This window comes from Abramis brama (genome assembly GCF_963993115.1).
Source record: "Abramis brama genome assembly, chromosome: 9".
Lineage (NCBI taxonomy): Eukaryota > Metazoa > Chordata > Actinopteri > Cypriniformes > Leuciscidae > Abramis > Abramis brama.
The window spans coordinates 9084475-9103445 of NC_139971.1; the positions used below are offsets into that span (position 1 = coordinate 9084475).

Consider the following 18971-nt stretch of genomic DNA (forward strand, 5'->3'; position numbering starts at 1 on the left):
GTAGGTTGCAGTTCTGGAAAATGGTGGTGCTGGAGACTAAAGGGTTCCTGATGGTTGCACATTTAATTCTTCACCTTAATTCTTCATTCTTTTGCAGTTAACATGTGTCTGACCCTGTCCACCTGTTTTTGTCTGACCCTGCTGACCCAATGAGCATTCCACTGTCCAATGGTCATGCCTTAACTGCAATCTCTAGTATTGCATTAGTATTGCATCCTTCTCATGGGGATTTAATCATTTTTGACTTTTAACCCTGAATTAAATCTCTTTTTTGGCTTATTTTATCCGTAATAAAATAGTTGTTATTACGATTAATGTGGTTTGGAATTGGTAGTATGTGCCTGGAAAATAAATATGATCAGAAAATCAACAAGCCCAATAATTCTGCACGCACTGTAGTCTCAGGTAATGCTTTAAAATACATCAGCTAATGAGGTTCTTTTATTGAGTACAATGAACAGGACACTGACCTGCTGACATATTTTTTAAGTCCTGTTTTTAGTCTCTGAACTCTCTCAAAATGTAAGATATTCTTAAATGCAGTTATTTTAAGTCATTTCAGTCTTATTTGATTAGAATTCTATTTGATTAGACCTCCAGGCATTGAGGCAAAATATTTACTAATAAACTGTGGAGTTTCAGTGTGGATATAGTACAGTAGTTTTAAATCATGATAAAGTACAGTAGAAAAATCATGTAAGCATAAGCAAAAAATAATATTTTTATTGCCAAGTAGGCTACATAACATTTGGTATAAAATATGAACTTCTTAAACATGGGGGAAATGCCCTGACTTTATGCACAAAATTAAAGTACCACTTTTAAGTATAAAAGATATAAAACATTACATAGAAACATCAATTCACGTTTATCAAAAGAAACATTTACACATCATATACAAAAATCTAGATTAGAATTTTGAAGCTCTGTTTCTATTCTTCAAGTTCTCAAGCGGATGAAATAAATGACTGATTTTGAAGTATTGGAGAATAAAACTGAGCTAATTAAAGTTAGTCAATGGTGAAGTTAGTTCAAACTGAGTCATAGTCTACAACTGATTGTAATTAGATTGTAAGTAGTTATAATGTGATATATTTACTGTATATTCTGCAGCCATTGTCAGAACTAGACTCTAATTCTGCATCTTAATATCACCTTAAAGACAACATGAAACGGAATTAGCAATACATTTCTTCAGTGAATTTCTATATTGTGGAAAACATATAACTGAATGTCCTCCAGGGTTTGATCATGAAAAGTAGATAAATACAATTAGTTAATATTATTTTTCTCATCTGCACCAGTCTTGCAGCAGAAAAAAAGTGGTTACAGAGGTAAAGAAAGTAAAAAGACATTTTAATGAAAACAACCAGTTTTTCTTGAGAATAACATGCATGATGAATCTTGCACAATAAGACCAGGGACATTTATTCAGAAAGCAACCAGTCCATTTTGATTTCATGTTGTGTTTAAGGGGAGTGCAGTGTAAATGTCTTTGGTCTGGATCCAGATGTTCTGAGCTGAGAAGCTGGAGGTCTTAGGGTAGCAGGTTGTAGAGGGGAGCGAAGGGAGGAGGGTTGGGCTGTACATGGGATGTATCTGATGATCCTCCTGGAGAAACACTAGATCCTGCTGCTGCAGGGGCTGCTGGAGAAACATAAAGTGATGCCCTCTGGAAGAAATATGGAGAAAATACATTACTTCAAGGTGAAACTAATCATCTTTTCAGCTTTTAAATTTCAGTGTACAGCTCCAAAAGATTCGATGAAGCGAAATGTGCAGAGAACAGTTTGTATCAGCTATGTATTTCAGTGAGCCCAGAATAGAAACATTGGGTTAAATGGTTCATTATCTAATTTACATTTCAGTATCAGTACTGAATAAAAAAATATATTGAAAATTAGTCCAGATTCTGGAATTGGATTTCAGGGCAAACTGAGATGTTGTCTAAGTGTAGCCTGGCAAGCCAGACCTACATCAAGATGTTAGGTCTGGCAACTCACCATTGGCACGGCTCAATCCGAGGGGCGGGATAAACGGTTGTCTCTCAAAATCCCTCTGCACGCAATAGGATAGCGCTACAACCAATCAGAGCAACGAAGAAGGCTAGTTGTTATATTAAACTTTTGCCGTATCCAGTCGGCCAAACTCCGAACACATCTTGCTTTTTTAAAAATGACTTAAGTGCCGTGTAGCGTATGAACAAGCTCACGATGACTTACGCAGTCTAAAATTCAGAAAAGCTTTTAACCTATTGACTCATATTATGTAAATCACAGCTTAGCGCAGATGAGTCCGAATCGAATTGCTCCCTTTGACACGTTTGTGGCCTGGTGGAAATTTAACAGAAACACCTCCAAACTCCGCTGTGAGCTTCAAACAGATCGTAATCAGTTCAGCTCCCCCTTTCTCAGCAAGCAAGGAGTCCAGGTGGCCAGAAAGCCCTCTCCGAGATGCCCAATACACACACAAACATTCTTTGTATCTAACTCAGAATATACAGTGCTATGCATAAGTTTAGACACCCATGCTAAAGTTGACTAAAAAGAGGAATAAAAAATCATCTTTTGGAAATTGAACTTGAAAAAAAAAAAGGAAAAATCCAGCCTTTAAGGACACCAATTTTCTTTGTGAATGAATAATGTATCGTAAATAAATAAATGTTCTTCCTTAAAATACAGGGTGCATAAGTCTGGACACCCCTATGTTAAATTCCCATAGAGGCAGGCAGATTTTTATTTTTAAAGGCCAGTTACTTCATGGATCCAGGATACTATGCATCCTGATAAAGTTCCCTTGGCCTCTGGAATTAAAATAGCCCCACATCATCACATAGCCTTCACCATACCTAGAGATTGGCATGGTTTTATTTCAGTTAGCCTAATAGCTGGTTTGATTTGCATTTGAGAGATGATCTTATGGAAAGTACTCCATGCCAATCTCTAGGTATGGTGAAGGCTATGTGATGATGTGGCGCTATTTTAATTCCAGAGGCCAATTAAGGCATTAAGTTCAATTTCCAAAAGATGATTTTTTATTCCTCTTTTTAGTCAACTTTAGCATGGGTGTCTAAACTTATGCATAGCTCTGAAATGTATATGATATATTCCTGTACGCATGTATGGTTCCCCCCCTTATATTAGCCTAGTTATGACTTGCTAGTTGTGTTAGTTTGAACTCTAAGTGCTTATTTTAAAGAACAACAAGCCTCTTAAATGTGTGTTCTTAAGCTACAAGCTTTACATTTTGATTAACCTACAGGTTAGTAATCTTATAGAACAAGAAGGTTATGCTTCATGGCCAGAAGAATAGCTTTTCTTGAGAGTTTATAAGAATAATAATACTCCTTGAGAGTTGATAAGAAGATCGGTTCGGTGGACGGACGGATTATCTATTTGGAATTAATTTTGTAGGTTATTCTTAAATTTGATCTATAGCCTATCTGTATATTTATAATTAATTATAATTCGTTGAGGTTGATTATCTATATACAGAGATACAAATATACAGGCTATGTATTCCCTTTTTGGGTGATTTAAAATGTGTAGGTAATAATGGTTCATAACCAGTATGATTAATTGTTGATTATTAATTATACATTCCCCTCATTTGAGCTGATTTCGCTACAGCCGTTCTTTGCTCTTTTCTCAAAGAAACTCCAAGTCCTCCAGAGTTGCGGCCAAAGCCGATTCGAAAGACCGCTGTTCGCCAGCAGCAGCAGCCATTTTTTGTTTTCAAGTAGCAGGGAACCGTCGCAACTCTGTCGTCATTATGTTAAGCCCGCCCCGTCTACTCTATACACAATGTGATTGGCCTGACCTGAGTTTGGTTTTTCCAGCTCGAAAGTCAACGGAGAGTCAAAATAAATTTTGCTGCCGCTAGGGTGCGTCTAGATTTCTAGGCTAGTCTAGGTGTGCTGCTCATTCACATTTATCACGTTTATCTGTGCTGATTTTCTCAGTGACCATTTTCTGTTTTAGTAAGTTCTTAGTAAGCCATATTATACTATTTTCTTAGCTTATTTGTTGTTCATGATGAACATACCTAATATCTTATGCTTAGCAATGTGTGTTTAAGTTGGCCAGAGGAACTTTTTCCGGTGATGCTTCCAAGAGCAACTCCAGATCACTCAACAGGGGTGAGGGTGCTGGGAGATCCATGATCTGGGATTGGTTGGACTTCTGGCTGGCGTTCTCGGCAGGGAAGGGGTGTGATCAGGACAAGCCCAAGGATCAGTGTACTGAAGGGAATGCTGTGGGATTTTGGACTGGGATCATTCTGTGAGTATGCATCGCATCACCAGGGGATTTGATAGGGAGTCTCACACTAATTTTACGGTGCACAAAAAGTCTGCAGATTGAACTCCGCAACTGAATCATACCATAAAAGACCATGAGCGGAATCTGTGTGTGTGTGTGTGAGCGTGATGAACTGACCGGGTAGAGCTGGTGTCCTGTGTGTGTGTTAGGGTCCATTAGCAGGGGTGCAGTGGGGGATGAACAGTTGGCCCCATCAAAGGAGAATAGAGATGAACCGCTCCACTGGGACACATTAAGACCGACCACCCCACTCCTCTGGCGAGAAGAAAAAAAGTGTAAGCATCATCTCTGGTTGCCATATGCAATTTCAATAGAATATTTATCCAAACAGTTTCTTAGTTGCCCCAGAAAGTATAGTTTACTTCTGCATTCCAATCCCAGAATTATGGAAAGCGCCCATTGTTTATTTGTATATTTCTGTCGAGCAGGGAGATTATGTGTATGAGCCAATGGATTCATGTTTTAATTTGATTTAAACGCATAAATACAATCTGTTTTGATCCTGCACTGCAAAACATTATTTTCCTACTCAGTATTTTTGTCTTGGTTTCCTTTTAAACTATCTTAACATTCTTGAGAAGCAAAATTACTTAAGATACTAAGTCTTGTTTTCTGAAAAACTGATCAAAATTAAGCAAGTTTAGGTTTAAGACAAAGGGAAAATAAGTTTATTTTGCTCACCTCATTGGCAGATATTTGTTTCTGTGATTATGCAGTGATTATGCAGGTCTTAAGTTGTGAAACTTCTTAAAAGGGTATTTAAAAGTAATAAAGTTATTAAAAGTATTAAATTGAAAATAGAACAGACATCAGCATAAAAATAGCCCATTATATGCAGTCTTTTAAGCTTTCATAAATCCTCATTGTGACTTTTTATGCATGTAAGCCATATATAGTCATGGCCAGAATTATTGACACCCTTGGTTAATATGATCAAAGATGGCTGTACAAATAAATCTGCATTGTTTATCCTTTTGATCTTTCATTCAATTTATTTATTTTTTTGTGCAAAAATTTAACTTTTCATTGAAGTAAAATAATTGAAAGTGGGGAGAAATTCACACTATGAAATGTTTTTCTCCACAACATGTTGGCCACAATTATTGGCACCCCTATAATTTTCTATGAGTACAATATCTCTGAAGTATATTCCCATTCATATTTACATTTTTAACACACCAGGGTAACCAGGAACATGACATTGTCTAGCCGTGACTTGTTGTTACACAGGAGTATAAATATGAGAAAACACAGAGGCCAAATTCCCTTAATCATCCATCACAATAAGTAAAACCAAAGAATATAATTCTGATGTGCATTTCCATTCCATTCCATTTCCACCATCAGGCAATAATTAAGAAGTTCCAATCAACTAAAGATGTTACAAATCTGCCTGGAAGAGGACGTGTGTCTATATCGTCCTAATGCACGGTGAGGAGTAAAGTTTGAGTGGCCAAAGACTCTTCAAGGATCACAGCTGGAGAACTGCAGAGATTAGTTGAGTCTTGGGGTCAGAAAGCCTAAAAAAATTCAAATAGCCCCTACATCAGCACAAATTTTTTGGCAGGGTTTCAAGAAAAATCCTCCTTGCTCATCTAAGAACAAACTCCAGCATATTCAGTTGTCAGACATATAAAAATAGCTTCTTGGCAGCAAACACACTAGATGGGTTTGGTGCAAACAGGGATAAAAAAAATAATAAAGTACCCCATGCCCACGGTTAAATATACTGCTGGATCTTTAATGTTGTGGGCCTATTTTTCTGCCGGAGATCCTGGACTTCTTGTTCTGATACATGGCATCATGGATTTTACCGTGCCAGCAGCCATATCACCCTGTAGCTCAAGACTGGTTGCCCACTGAAGCTAAGCAGGGCTGAGCCTGGTCAGTACCTGGATGGGAGACCTCCTTGGAAAACCAGGTTGCTGCTGGAAGAGGTGTTAGCGAGGCCAGCAGGGGGCGATCACCCTGTGGTCTGTGTGGGTCCTAATGCCCCAGTATAGGGATGGGTATATATATCCTTTTGACTATACTGTCAAAAAGCACCGTCCTTCGGAGAAGACGTTAAACCAAGGTCCTGTCTCTCTCTGGTCATTCAAAATCCAAGGATATCCTTGGGAAAAAAAGTAGGGGTTTAACCCCGGCATCCTGGCCAAAATTGCCCACTGGCCTCTATCCATCAAAATCGACTCCTAATCATCCCCATATAAACACTGATTGGCTGCATCATTCTGTCTCTTCTCCACCAATAAGCTGGTGTGTGGTGGGCATTCTCAAGTCAAGTCACCATCATTTATATAGCGCTTTTAACAATACATATTTGTTCAAAGCAGCTTTACAGTGAGAATAGGAAATTAAAGTAACAGAGATTGTTTTGGCTTTACAGCAGCTCTAGAATAAAGTTATTGTCCAGCTAAAGTTAGTTTTGATTGATTCACTTCCATTGCAAAGATCATTAGTTATTAACTTAGGGGCCGCTAACACGACACCGTTCTAACAGAAAACCCCTAACGCGCTCCGGCCCGCTCATCCGCACAACAACAGTGCCTGGTGGCTCAAGAACGCAAACCCTGAAATAGGTTCCAAGATACAAGCGTTGAAATTTTTTTAAAAACTTTATCATCTCTGCGTAAACTTAAAAAAAAGTGAATCTGTGAAAACGCTGACGGCGTGCACATGCGTATTATGTGTTTAGTCTATTGTTATGCACGTTTGAATATATATGTGCACAGGCGTTTAGTCTTTCTTTACAAATTGACCTCAACAAATTACTTTTCTGGCCTTAAATATTCATAATACAGATTTTTTTGCTTTGCCTCTTCCACATATCCATGTGAACTGGAATCATTTTGACAATGTTTTATCTGTACAGAGGTAAAGGGAAGGGAAGGAGGCCTTCACTGGAGAGAGACTAGTTGACACTTCAGGACTGCGTTGTCGTCGTGTCCAGGCGCAGGTCCTTCATAAGATCTGGATACGGCCTGGATCCGGCGGACTGCGGTAAACCTCAGGATAAACAGAGAGACTAATATTAACGTAGACGCCATTCTTCTTATGATGTAACGAGTACATCAGGATTTATGGGAAGTGTTCCCGGTTCCGGCTGACCTAAACTATGCAGCCTAACATTGAATTATAGAAGTTGATAATGTGTTATGTGTATGCTAGGTCAAAGAGATGTGTTTTTAGTCTAGATTTAAACTAGATTTTAAATCTAGTTTAGACACAAAAATGAGTCACTGAACACAAAATGAAGCTTCTGCCATGGCCATCCCAATCCCCTGACTTGAACCCTATAGGAAATGAGTGGGGTGAACTGAAGAGAAGCACCACCAACATGGAGCTGGGAATCTGAAGGATCTGAAGAGATTCTATAAGGAGTAATGGTCTATGATCTCTTGTCAGGTGTTCTCAAACCTCATCAGACATTAGGAGAAGTATTTAATAAAAGGGTCCCAATAATTGTGGCCAATGTGTTTTGGAGAAAAACATTTATTTCCTAATGTGATTTTCCCCCCCACTTTCAATTCTTTTACTTCAGTGAAAGTTTAGATTTTTTTTTTTTTTTTTACATTTTGAATGAAAAATCAAAACAATAAACAATACAATGGCAATTGTACAGCCATCTTTGATTATATTTACCAAGGGTGCCAATAATTCTGACCATGACTGTATAACCCGAATGCCCGTCTTGGGGAACTTTCATTCAGCAGCCGTCTAAATTGGCACAGTTTCCCCAAATTGCTGAGACACATTTCCTGAAAGCAATGCCACATTAATCAAAACTATTAACACAAAGCCAAAACCACCAATTCGCAAACTTCAAACATTTAAGACAAAATGAAACACTGTGTTAAATTTTTTTCAATCCAATTCAAACACAAACCATCAAATACACTGAACACAATTACACATTGTGAGACCTGTTAAAATAATAGTTACGATCTTAGCAAACTGAAATGAATCAAGCATAAACCAAACCATGAGGTCATAGGAACAGGGTGCAGAGCTCAGTGACAGGATTGTATCTAGACACAGACCAGGGGAGGACTACAAAAAAATCTGCTGCATTGAAAGTTCCCAGTAGCAAGAAGCCTACATAATCCTTCATGGAAGAAGTTTGGAACAACCAGGACTTTTCCTAGAGCTGGCCTTCTGGCCAAACTGAGCAATCGATGGAGAAGGGCCTTGGTTAGAGTGGTGACCTAGAAGCTGATGGTCACTCTGGTTGAGCTCCATGATCATATATGGAGATGGGAGAAACTTACGGAAGGACAAACATCACTGCAACACTCCACCGATCTGGGCTTTATGGCAGAGTGGCCAGACTCAAGCCTTTCTTCAGTAAAGACACAAGAAAACCCTCTTGGAATATGCAAAAAAGCACCTAAAGGACTCTCCAACTTTGAGAAACAAGATTCTCTGTCTGGATGACCCTCTGTTCCAAGCATCATGTCTGAAGGAAACTAGGCACCGCTCATCACCTGCACAATACCATCCCAACAGTAAAATGTGGTGGTGGCAGCATCATGCTGTGGGGGTGTTTTTCAGCACCAGGGACTGGCGGACTCGTCAGAGAAGGAAAGCTCAAACCAGAAAAATACAGAGCTATCCTTAATGAAAACCTAGTCCAGAGGATCTGCAGAGAAGAATGGCAGAAAATCCCCAAATACAGATGTACAAAGCTTGTTGAATCATACCCCAAATGACTTGAGGCTGTAAAGGTGCTTCAATTAAATACTATCACGATTTCCAGTCACCAGCTCAGTAACCGCAAAACTAAATTTCCCAGCAAAATCCTTCCTGGCTCCCACCTGCACACACTCAATCACCACCCACACCTGCCATCAGTCATCCTCATCGGCAGCACCACATCACATTGTCTGGTCTCGTCTGGACTTACCTGACTGCTTACCTGCCTTGTGGATACTTACCCCTTACTTACAATCTACTTACAATCTTCATTCATCCATACCTGCAAAGGACAAAGAAATTACCAGCTAAGTGATGACTCAGTGACTTTCTCTGACACTGTTGACTTACCTGATTCACACTTGTGTTGGTACGTTACAATAAAGAACTTGTATCTTTAAATCCTCTTCTGACTGTGACAAATACTGAGTTGAGGGTATGAATACTTATACTGACACAGTGTCAGATATATTTAGCTGAATAAGCAGAAACCATTAAAACATTTACAAACATTTCCCTTCAACACTTCAGAGGTTTACCAGGAGGATGATTTATATAAAAAATAAGCCCAGAAGTTTCTCTTCATTGTGCTCTGCTGACAGATTTTTAAAAAGCCCTTCCAGCGGGCCGACAGATGTGCAGTGGTTTATGTGATATGCGGTCCAATATTTTCCCACTTAAAGTCTTTAAAGCTGCACTCTTTTGACCTTTGTGAAAAAATGGACCAATGTAGGTAACTGATTTTCATTATTTTGCATAAGTGTTTCCAGAAGAGCATCTGTGTCTTCAGCACTATTCTGATGAGATTAGATTCCTAAACAGTGTTTGAGTTCAGGTACTGATTCAGACAGGCTTGGGATCTTTGTAGTTATTACCAGGGTGGAAGCGTCTGTTGTCTGGATGTCAGTGTAAAGGAAGGATTACACCAATTGTTATTTCAAGGAAGTTCTGTAAAAGTTCTAAATTCATTAAAAAGATGCATGAAAAATAGCTTTAGTTTCAGTATTGCAGTGGTTCTCAATTCCTGTCCTGGAATTCTATCAGATGAAGTACACATCTAATATAACCAAATTACATACATTTTCATATTAAACATTGCAACAGACATTTAGCACACAGTTTATCACTTGACAATTTATATTAACTAAATAATATTTTAATATTTATATAAATTCACTTAAATTACATTCACATTAAATAAAAGTATGGTCATTCATATTTATTTTTAGAAGTATATGTCATCATACCTCAAACTTCTCTAATATGTACTACTGAATTTTTGAACGAACTGGAACAATATTTGGGATGACTGACAGTGATAACCATAGCTAAGGAAGCTCTAGGGACAGAAAATCTAATTTGTCAAAATAGATCTGCATATTAAGTCCTGCAGTGTAAATGCAAACAAATCAGTGATGGCTGAATTATTAAAAAAAAAAACTCTTTGTTCTAATGGTTGTGTTTCTTTATTCTTCGTTTTATTCTGACATTTCATATGACCTTTTTAAAAGTTTGCAATTAACACACACACACACACACACAAACGGATGGTTTAAATTGTTGCTTTTTTGTTCCCTCCTCTCAAAGTCAAACATAGTGACAGCAGCATTATGTTCTGCGTTTCTATTTGCAGGAGAAACTAGAAAGCTTGTTTGCATCAAGGACAAAGAAAAATACACAAACATCCTTGAGGAGAATCCGTTTTGGTCAGCCAAACATCTGCGTTTAGGCCAAGATTGACTTTGCTAGGAAAAGACAATTCATGAATATGATGAATTTCCAATCCTTCAACACTGGAGGATTACTGGAAACAAAGTGGAAATCTCTGCAGCTGTTTTCTGCTTTATCAATAAACAAAAGAATGTCACCACAGATTCCCAAGAGATCACAAAAACTTTCTCTTTCTTTCTAATTTGAGAATGTCACGTTCAATTAAACACATGCCAAATATCCAGGATGTTGGCATGTGATGTGAAAGCAGCATTATATAAGGATTGCAGAAAATGATGAAACAATTAAAAACCTGTAAAAAAAGATTTGTTGTCTTCTTACAGACTACTATTCCCTTTTCATTCTTCTCTCTCGCTTTGTCTAAAGAGCACATGGGCAAACACACATTATTACTTGATATTACCTTGTTCTTTTTTGTGTTTTTTTGTTGTTGACAACATGACAATTTGTGTCCACTTCATGTGCACTTGTGGTCTTGTGGACTTACAATGGCTGCCGTGTGCACAAGATCATAGGGTGTCCCATTTGTTATTTTAGGTATCAGAAGGGAGCATACCCTTTGTGGCCGATGTGCACCCTCGATGCACACTTTTGCCAAGCAAAGCGCCATTACTTGTGGACTCGAATGAAGATCGCGAGGGCTTCGGGTTCCATTTGAGACCGGGCCTAACAAGAACATCCCACAGTTAAGCAACACTACACTGCATTTTGCAGCAATCACTTGAACTGATTTGGACATTAAGTTTAGGCTTTTAGGGAGGGACAAAAGTGTACCAGAAAAGGGGTGCATTGGATTTATAACACAAGACCAATTTTGAAACTGAATGTGGCACAATGATCACTTAATCACAATTGTCTTATTTTCCTGATCACTGGAAGCCAAAATCATAACTGAAAATCAAAAATCAATATCGCCCACACCTAGCAGAGATTTTTATAGGTGTAAAACAGCTTACTAAATCATTGCAGATCTTTTTGGATTTTAGTTTAGGGTCCATTTCTCACTATTAACTAACTATTACCAATGACTTTTCCCTTAATAAACTCCTCTAACTACTGCTTATTAATAGTTAGTAAGGTAGTTGTTAAGTTTAGGTATTGGGAAGGATTAAGGGATGTAGAATATGGTCATGCAGAATAAGGCATTAATATGTGCTTTATAAGTACTAATAAACAGCCAATATAGTAATATGCATGCTATAAGCAACTAGGTAATTAGACCCTGAATTAGAGAAATAGAGACATCTAAACTAAAGTGTTACCGAAAGTATATATCTCTAAAGTATCAGTTTAAAAGTCAGATTAAATTTCATGGGCCAAAAAGGTCCTTGTCTATTGTAAATAGTGTAGTGATGTGTGAAGCACAGCTCACAATACATTTTCAAACCAAGCACCTTTCTGTTGGTCAATGCGGTGAATGTGTGACCAACTTGAATCCGTAGACAAATGTGTGTGAAGGAATCTTTCACTCATGAAAATCCAAATTCCCAAGAAAATTTGCAGAACAACAGTAAATGTGACCACCCCCTTAATTTGGATAGATCATGAATGGGCAAAATTCATATTTTATGAAATGGACTTACAATTAAATTGAAGTTTAAATTCTGATTCTAAACAGTGCATAATGTTACTGCAGAGTACTCTTTTTCTTTGTTTCTCACCATGTCTTTGAAACTGCCCAGTACAGCAGTGGTCAAGATTCCAAACACGAAGGCCAGAAGGTTGAGGGCAGTTAGGATCCAGAGGAGAACATACAGAGAAAGGACATCCTGACAGCTCTGCACACCAACAAACTCATAGTAATTGTTCAGATATCCTCCACTGGAAAAGAAAGCAAGCAGGCAAATCATTGTCATGGTATTACATGATTATGTACTATTTCACATTAATAACTAATTTACTGCAACTAGATGTTCTGTAGAAAGTGTAAGTGGTTCATGCTATGTATGGTGCGAAATGAGTTATGTGCTTCCTTGCTTACTTTTAGGAATTTAAATCCTCAAAATATGAATAATAGCAATAGTTATATTTGCCTTAGCTCTCTTTTATGCTATGGGGTGGACAGATAACTTTATTATTATTATTATTTATTTAGCATTATTGATGAGTGTTTCTTTAAAGTGTGTCTTCACAAATATGCAAATTACTTACTTGGCACAATCATACAAATCACAACAGTAACATGTTCCACTGCGAACTTTCATTTCACAGGACTCTGTTAGTCCTTGACAGGGAACCTACAAAACAAATGAGTATAGAAATAAAATATTATATTCAACACTTGAATGTGGTTTCAAGTTTCATAAAAAGGCAACAATTTGAACAAAAAGCGGAGAAAATCGCATTTTGTCAAAGACTATGTCTGGATCCCATTCAGAACAATGATCAAAATTCATAGATGGAGTAGATCGCTTCCATCAGCACCCCCAAAGCTTCACAGTCCTATAGCTCGTCCTGGGTCGACATCTCATTCGGTAACATTAGGCAGTTGTGATTTATTTGCTGTTTAATGTTTGATGATTGTGTTATTTTATATGTGTATATGCTTCTATAACTTGTTTCTGCTTTATCTTTGCCTGTGTTTTGATTCGGAGATTCTGTACTATTTTAGAAGTTGAGTAATAGCTCCCCCTACCGTATAACAGTGAAAACATGGATTGCCGGCAAGTTCCGTCAATGGAGGGGAAAGAGTTAACTTTACTTAATTACTTAGTCTACGAGTGCACATTCAATAAAATGATGAACCACACTTCTTTTTCACAAGGGATATTTTACAGAACTGAAAGTAAAGCAAGAGGATTTGACTCACTGTAGCGTAGTAGTTCTCATAGATGTAACTATTTCCACTGGTGTAGAACTGACATCTTCCTGCCCTCATTGGACGCATATCCTGTTGACAGAGTGTAATAAATGTCTACAGTTTGTCTTTTTCCTTTGAAACTGTTTTAACTAATTTTTTTTTAATACAATTCCCTTTTTGGAGTGACAAGTAACAGTAGAATGCCTTTTGTTTGAAGAAGCTCACAGTGGGATTTTCTTCTTACCACACTTTATCCCTTCAATCCCATCACTCTTCTCTTTATGGGCCGCATCCATGCTGCTAAGACAGAAGATGATCTGTCCTCTGAATTTTTACACAAGTACTAAAGAGCGCCAGTATTCAGTGACTTCCTCATCCCTCCAAATTAAGCCCTTGAATGTATTTTGACACTGAAATCTGTGACTGGTTGCATAAACTGTTTAGACTAGTCTTACAAATCTTTTTTTTTTCCCTTCAAGACTGGTTGTAACTTTTAAAAGTCAGTTACATAAAAGGTAGATAAATTGATTGCATGCCTAAGCCTAAGACTGATTATCTTTAATTAACTGCTAGATAGTCAGACTACACAGTCTTATCATATTGGCTATGTTCATGCAACTGGCTTCTGGACTGAACATTTTATGATTGTGCAAACACAAGAATGCAGATCTCCAGTATAATACCCTTTGGTTGCTATAGCACCGCTAATGGTGAATGGCAGCTAGGCAGTTGCTAAGGTGGTTTTTATGCAAAATTGTGAATGGTTAATGTACTCACAATGTTGAGTAGGATGAAAACGCCATCAACCAAAAGACACAAGAAGCTGGAAATTATACCAAAACTCAGGAACACGATGGCTGCAATCAGCTGGTCAGAAAAAGAAAAATGGATTATAGATACAAATATACATTTGGATTGACATACGAGCCAAACAAGCCAAAATTCATTCTTCTACTCTCACACACATACAATTTCCTTTCACATACATACATTTCTACTCTCACACACATACATTCTCCTTTCACATACATACATTTCTACTCTCACACTCATACATTCTCCTTTCACATACATAGGCTACATTTCTACTCTTACACACACATACATTGTTCTTTCACATACATACATTTTTACCCAAATTTATTGAAGCCAAATTTTTAAAACGCAGTGCAGCTGCACAGCAGACACCTAGCTGAACTCCTAGAGCGGTCATTGGCTGTGTTACGGCATCTGCACTAACCTATGGCGAGGTGGCTCATGCGCGCAAACCAATCAGGCTGCTTCGTGCCCTAGCGCGTCGAAGGACGTGAGCAACGTCGCTTCTCACTGTTGTCTCGACCACGGCTCGAAAGTGCGGGGGTCTGCGAGTGAACTGTAGTGAGTAGCCTCATTTTATTATATTCAAAACCCATTCTGATTTACTGGGGATGGCCTCCCAGACCTTGGCCCACATAGCTAGGGGTTGAATGATGTATGGGGAGGGGCCGCTTTGTGATAGCGACCCGGCAGCCCAGCTGCTTTGTGCTTGTGACACTTTGGGGACAGTGCTTATGTGCAGGGGAAGAAAAGCTCTTGACCAAGAAAAGTCGAGAAAAGCTGCCATATCCGCATCCTTCATCTCCGTTAGGTTTAACCATGGATGAGGTTCAAGCACTGTCAAGTTCGCCATGCTCCTGTCGATCACCTGTGTGGTTGCCTTGGTAGCTCGCAGAGCTAAGTCAGTAGCGCTGCGCAGGTCTCTAAAAGCTTCTGGTTCAGGTCCAGACTCATCCATCGAGTGGAGAAGTTTGGCCTGGAAAACTTGGAGGACAGCCATGGTATGAAGCGCCGAAGCAGCTTGGCCAGCGGAGGTGTATGCACGGCTGGCGAGAGCTGAAGTGATGCGGCAAGGCTTGGACGGGTGAGTCGCTTTAGCTTTCCATCCCGTGGCGGTGGGCGGGCAGGGGTGTGTGGCCACCGCTTCCTCGAGGGGAGGTATCGCCTCGTAACCTTTTTCAACAGCGCCGTCGACAGTCGAGAGCGTTGAAGAAAATGCATTGATGGGACACTGGCGGCTTCACTTCTCATCAATGGAAGAGAGCGAAGGGGCGTCGTCCATATTTTTTTTACAGTCTATGGATCAGGCGCTGGTGTTCTCAGCACCGCCCGTCAAAATAAAAGTCCGGAGCGCTGTCAAAATATATATAAATATATCGGCCTTGGCGATAGTAATCTGGTAATTTGGTAATCGGCCTTGGTGATATATCGGTCGACCACTACTGTAAATGCAGTACACTCATTTACTCTATCTCTCACAATACTCTATAAGCTTTCACAATACTCTACTCTATAAGCTTCAATGAACAATATCAGTGAGAACATATGTTTACGTTGCTAAGAGTGGTTGCTAGGGGTGTTGTGAAGTGATACATTGAACCGTTGGGTCAAAGAGTATAGAAGTACCAAGAGGCGAAACTCAATAGAACGTTCCATTGCAACAAACGCACCCATGCGCAGAGCTGCAGCTCCGCCATCTTGGACTGAACGCAACACAGCTGTCATAGAATTGAACGATACCGGTTCCAATTCAAAAGCGGTTAAGGGAACTAAATAGTAGTTTCTAGTTTTTAACATCTCTATAGCAGACATCCCAAGTCTCCCGGAAGTTCCGGGAGTCTCCCGCATATTGATAGCGGCTCCCTGATGCCCGCAAATTAGCTAAAATCTCCCGGAATCTAGAGCGAGCGAGCAAGAGCGCGCAGCTCCAAACCATGTAGAGCACACGGCAGATAGGGTGAGGGAGCGAGAGACCTTGCGTGTGTGTGCTAGTGTGCGTGTTTGCCTGAAAATGTTTTAGACATAAAGAAAAATATTATGGATTCTCGATTTGTGATGCGGCTGCGGGCTATAACGCACATATATGTGCTCTTTTTATGTGTTTATTAGAGGTTGAATTCAAATCAAATACTGCCAAACCACCCATACTACCTCTGAATAGGATGTCTACTTCATAAATTGTATGAAAATTATGGAAATACATGGTTCAGATCAGATCACTCAAAACATATATGAAAATAGAGGCGCCCTTATATGGTCAGTAAGGAAGCTTGGCTGTCCATTTAGTGAAAAAGTTTGGTACTACGCCCAAATAAAATCTTACTGAAAGCTCATTTTTTGAGATATCAACCTAAAATGTGGAACACAACTTGTTCAGATTTTTTGCTTTCATTTTCTTGCAGTTATAGAGTAAAATATATTTTGTAATATATATTGTGGCAGAGGGGGCGTGGTTTAGCGCGGTCTGTAACCGGAGGAACTGTCGGGAGATCAGCGTGATGCGAGTTGGGGAATGAGGGAATGATTAACACCTGTTTGTAATTCCAGTAATTGGCGTGGAGAGAGCGGATAAAAGCCGCGGGCTTCTCAGAGAGAGAGAGAGAAGTCTGGGTCTCCACGTGGCATGCACGCACGCTGTTCCTGCTGACGCAAAAAGCCATTTAAACTGTCTGTTTTGTTTTATTTTGCCTCCTGCCGAGGCGATCGCGCTCTGTGCGCCTGTTGGTTTATTTTTATAAATTATTTAAATAAAAGAGTCCCAGACCTGCCGACCCTGTCCATCTCCTTCATTTAATGTCTGAACCATCTACACTGGTGCCGAAACCCGGGAAGGAAGATGGACCAGAGCACCGCTGCCAGCCAGTCCCCCTCACCTCCATCGCCGCTTGAGGATGTTATCAACGCCCTCGCCACCCTCCAGCATGAGCAACATCAGGCCCTCGTCGGGATGCAAGCAGATATGGAAAGACGTTTTGAGCTCCTGGCGCAGGGCCAACATGAGGGCCGCGAGAGGTTCCGGAGCTGTGCAGACCGGGAGGTTCGAACCGAGCCACCCCCCCTTTCCTTGAGCAAGATGGGTCCAGGAGATGATCCGGAAGTCTTCCTGGACCTTTTTGAGAAGGCAGCAACATCGGCGGGGTGGCCAGCCGACCAGTGGCCCCTGAGGCTAATTCCCCTTCTCGCCGGGGAAGCTCAGGTGGCCGCCCACCAACTACCGGTCCAGAACCTCCTGGTCTTCGCTGATTTGAAGAGGGCCATTCTTCAGCGGGTCGGCCGTAGCCCAGAGGAACACCGCCAGCGCTTCAGGAGTCTTACCCTGAGCGAGCACGGCCGCCCCTTCCTCTTCGCCCAGCAGCTCCAGGACTCCTGCCGCAAGTGGCTGTTGGCCGACGGATGCGACGTCGAGGGAATCATCGACCAGGTGGTATCTCCCGCCTGCCCAGGAAGACTGCAGAATGGGTCCAGTGCCACCGCCTGACGTCGCTGGAGTCGGCCATCCAACTGGCTGAGGATCAGCTGGTGGCGTGCTCAGGGGTCGGCACTTCTCTCCCCAACAGCTCTCTCTCTCTCTCTGTTTCTCCCTCTCTCTCTGTGTCCGCAGGTTCTCCGGACACCCCTACCTCAGCCCGACCGGTCCCTAGTCCACGGACCCGCCCGCCGTTCTTCCACAAAGGTCCGTACCGGCCCAGGGACTCCGGGACGCCGGTCTCAGAAGCCCCGCGGCTCCCTCCGCTCCCTCCTCGCCAACCTCAAACCCCGTCTCCAGCCACTAAGGTGACGGTGAAGTCCGGGCCGACCTGCTGGAGGTGCGGCGATCCACATCATACTTCGGAGAGCTGCCCGGTTATGGAGGTGGGAACAGTGGTCCGGGTCCCGGACCCCCAGCGGGTTGCCCCCGATCAAGCCAGCCAGTACCAAATACCGGTGAGTATCAGGGGGGGTACCTATCGAGCTCTGGTGGATTCAGGTTGTAACCAGACCTCCATCCACCAAAGCTTGATACTGCCAGGGGCATTGGATAAGAGCCGCACGGTTCGGGTCAGGTGTGTACACGGGGATGTGGTGGGCTACCCCTTAATGCCAGCGATGATTAAATTTAGGGGTCAAAAGCATAGAGTAGAGGTGGCTGTTAACCCGCACCTCAGACATCCGCTGATTTTGGGAACCAATTGGCCTGCTTTTTCTGATTTGATGAGGGCTTTATGTGCGGATGTCTCTTGCGCCAAAAAGCAGTGGGGTAAGGACGGGGCGATTCAGGTGGGAGAATCTGATCCGGGACCTGCCTGTTGGCCTCCAGAGGAAATGAGCGCAGCAGGGAGACTAATTCTCTCTATGCACGATGATTTTCCTCTGGAGCAGTCGCAGGATAAGACGCTCAAAAATGCGTTCGATCAGGTCCAGGCCATTGACGGACAGATGCTCCACCCTGACCGCCCAATCACTTACCCTTATTTTGCAATTATAAAAGACAGGTTGTACCGAGTGACGCAAGACACTCAATCAAAAGAGGTTACAACCCAGTTATTAGTTCCAAAGCACCGCCGGGAAGGGCTCTTCCAGGCGGCGCATTCAAATCCCATGGCTGGGCATTTAGGTCACACAATGACACTAAC

At 41.0% G+C, this 18971-nt stretch overlaps 1 protein-coding gene across 1 annotated transcript in view; it reads right to left on the reverse strand.

The window, feature by feature from the left end:
* Window positions 1–697: 697 nt before the first annotated feature.
* Window positions 698–18971, reverse strand: part of LOC311089775 (transmembrane protein 255B) — a 44431-nt gene continuing 26157 nt past the window's right edge. Inside the window, exons 4-9 of the mRNA XM_084124742.1 lie at window positions 14320–14409; window positions 13552–13632; window positions 12894–12979; window positions 12404–12563; window positions 4437–4574; window positions 698–1672 (exon numbers count right to left, since the gene is read on the reverse strand). Of these exons, the coding sequence (XP_083980868.1) occupies window positions 1538–1672; window positions 4437–4574; window positions 12404–12563; window positions 12894–12979; window positions 13552–13632; window positions 14320–14409 (690 nt within the window). The 3' untranslated portion in view covers window positions 698–1537. The remainder of the gene's footprint in view (window positions 1673–4436; window positions 4575–12403; window positions 12564–12893; window positions 12980–13551; window positions 13633–14319; window positions 14410–18971) is intronic.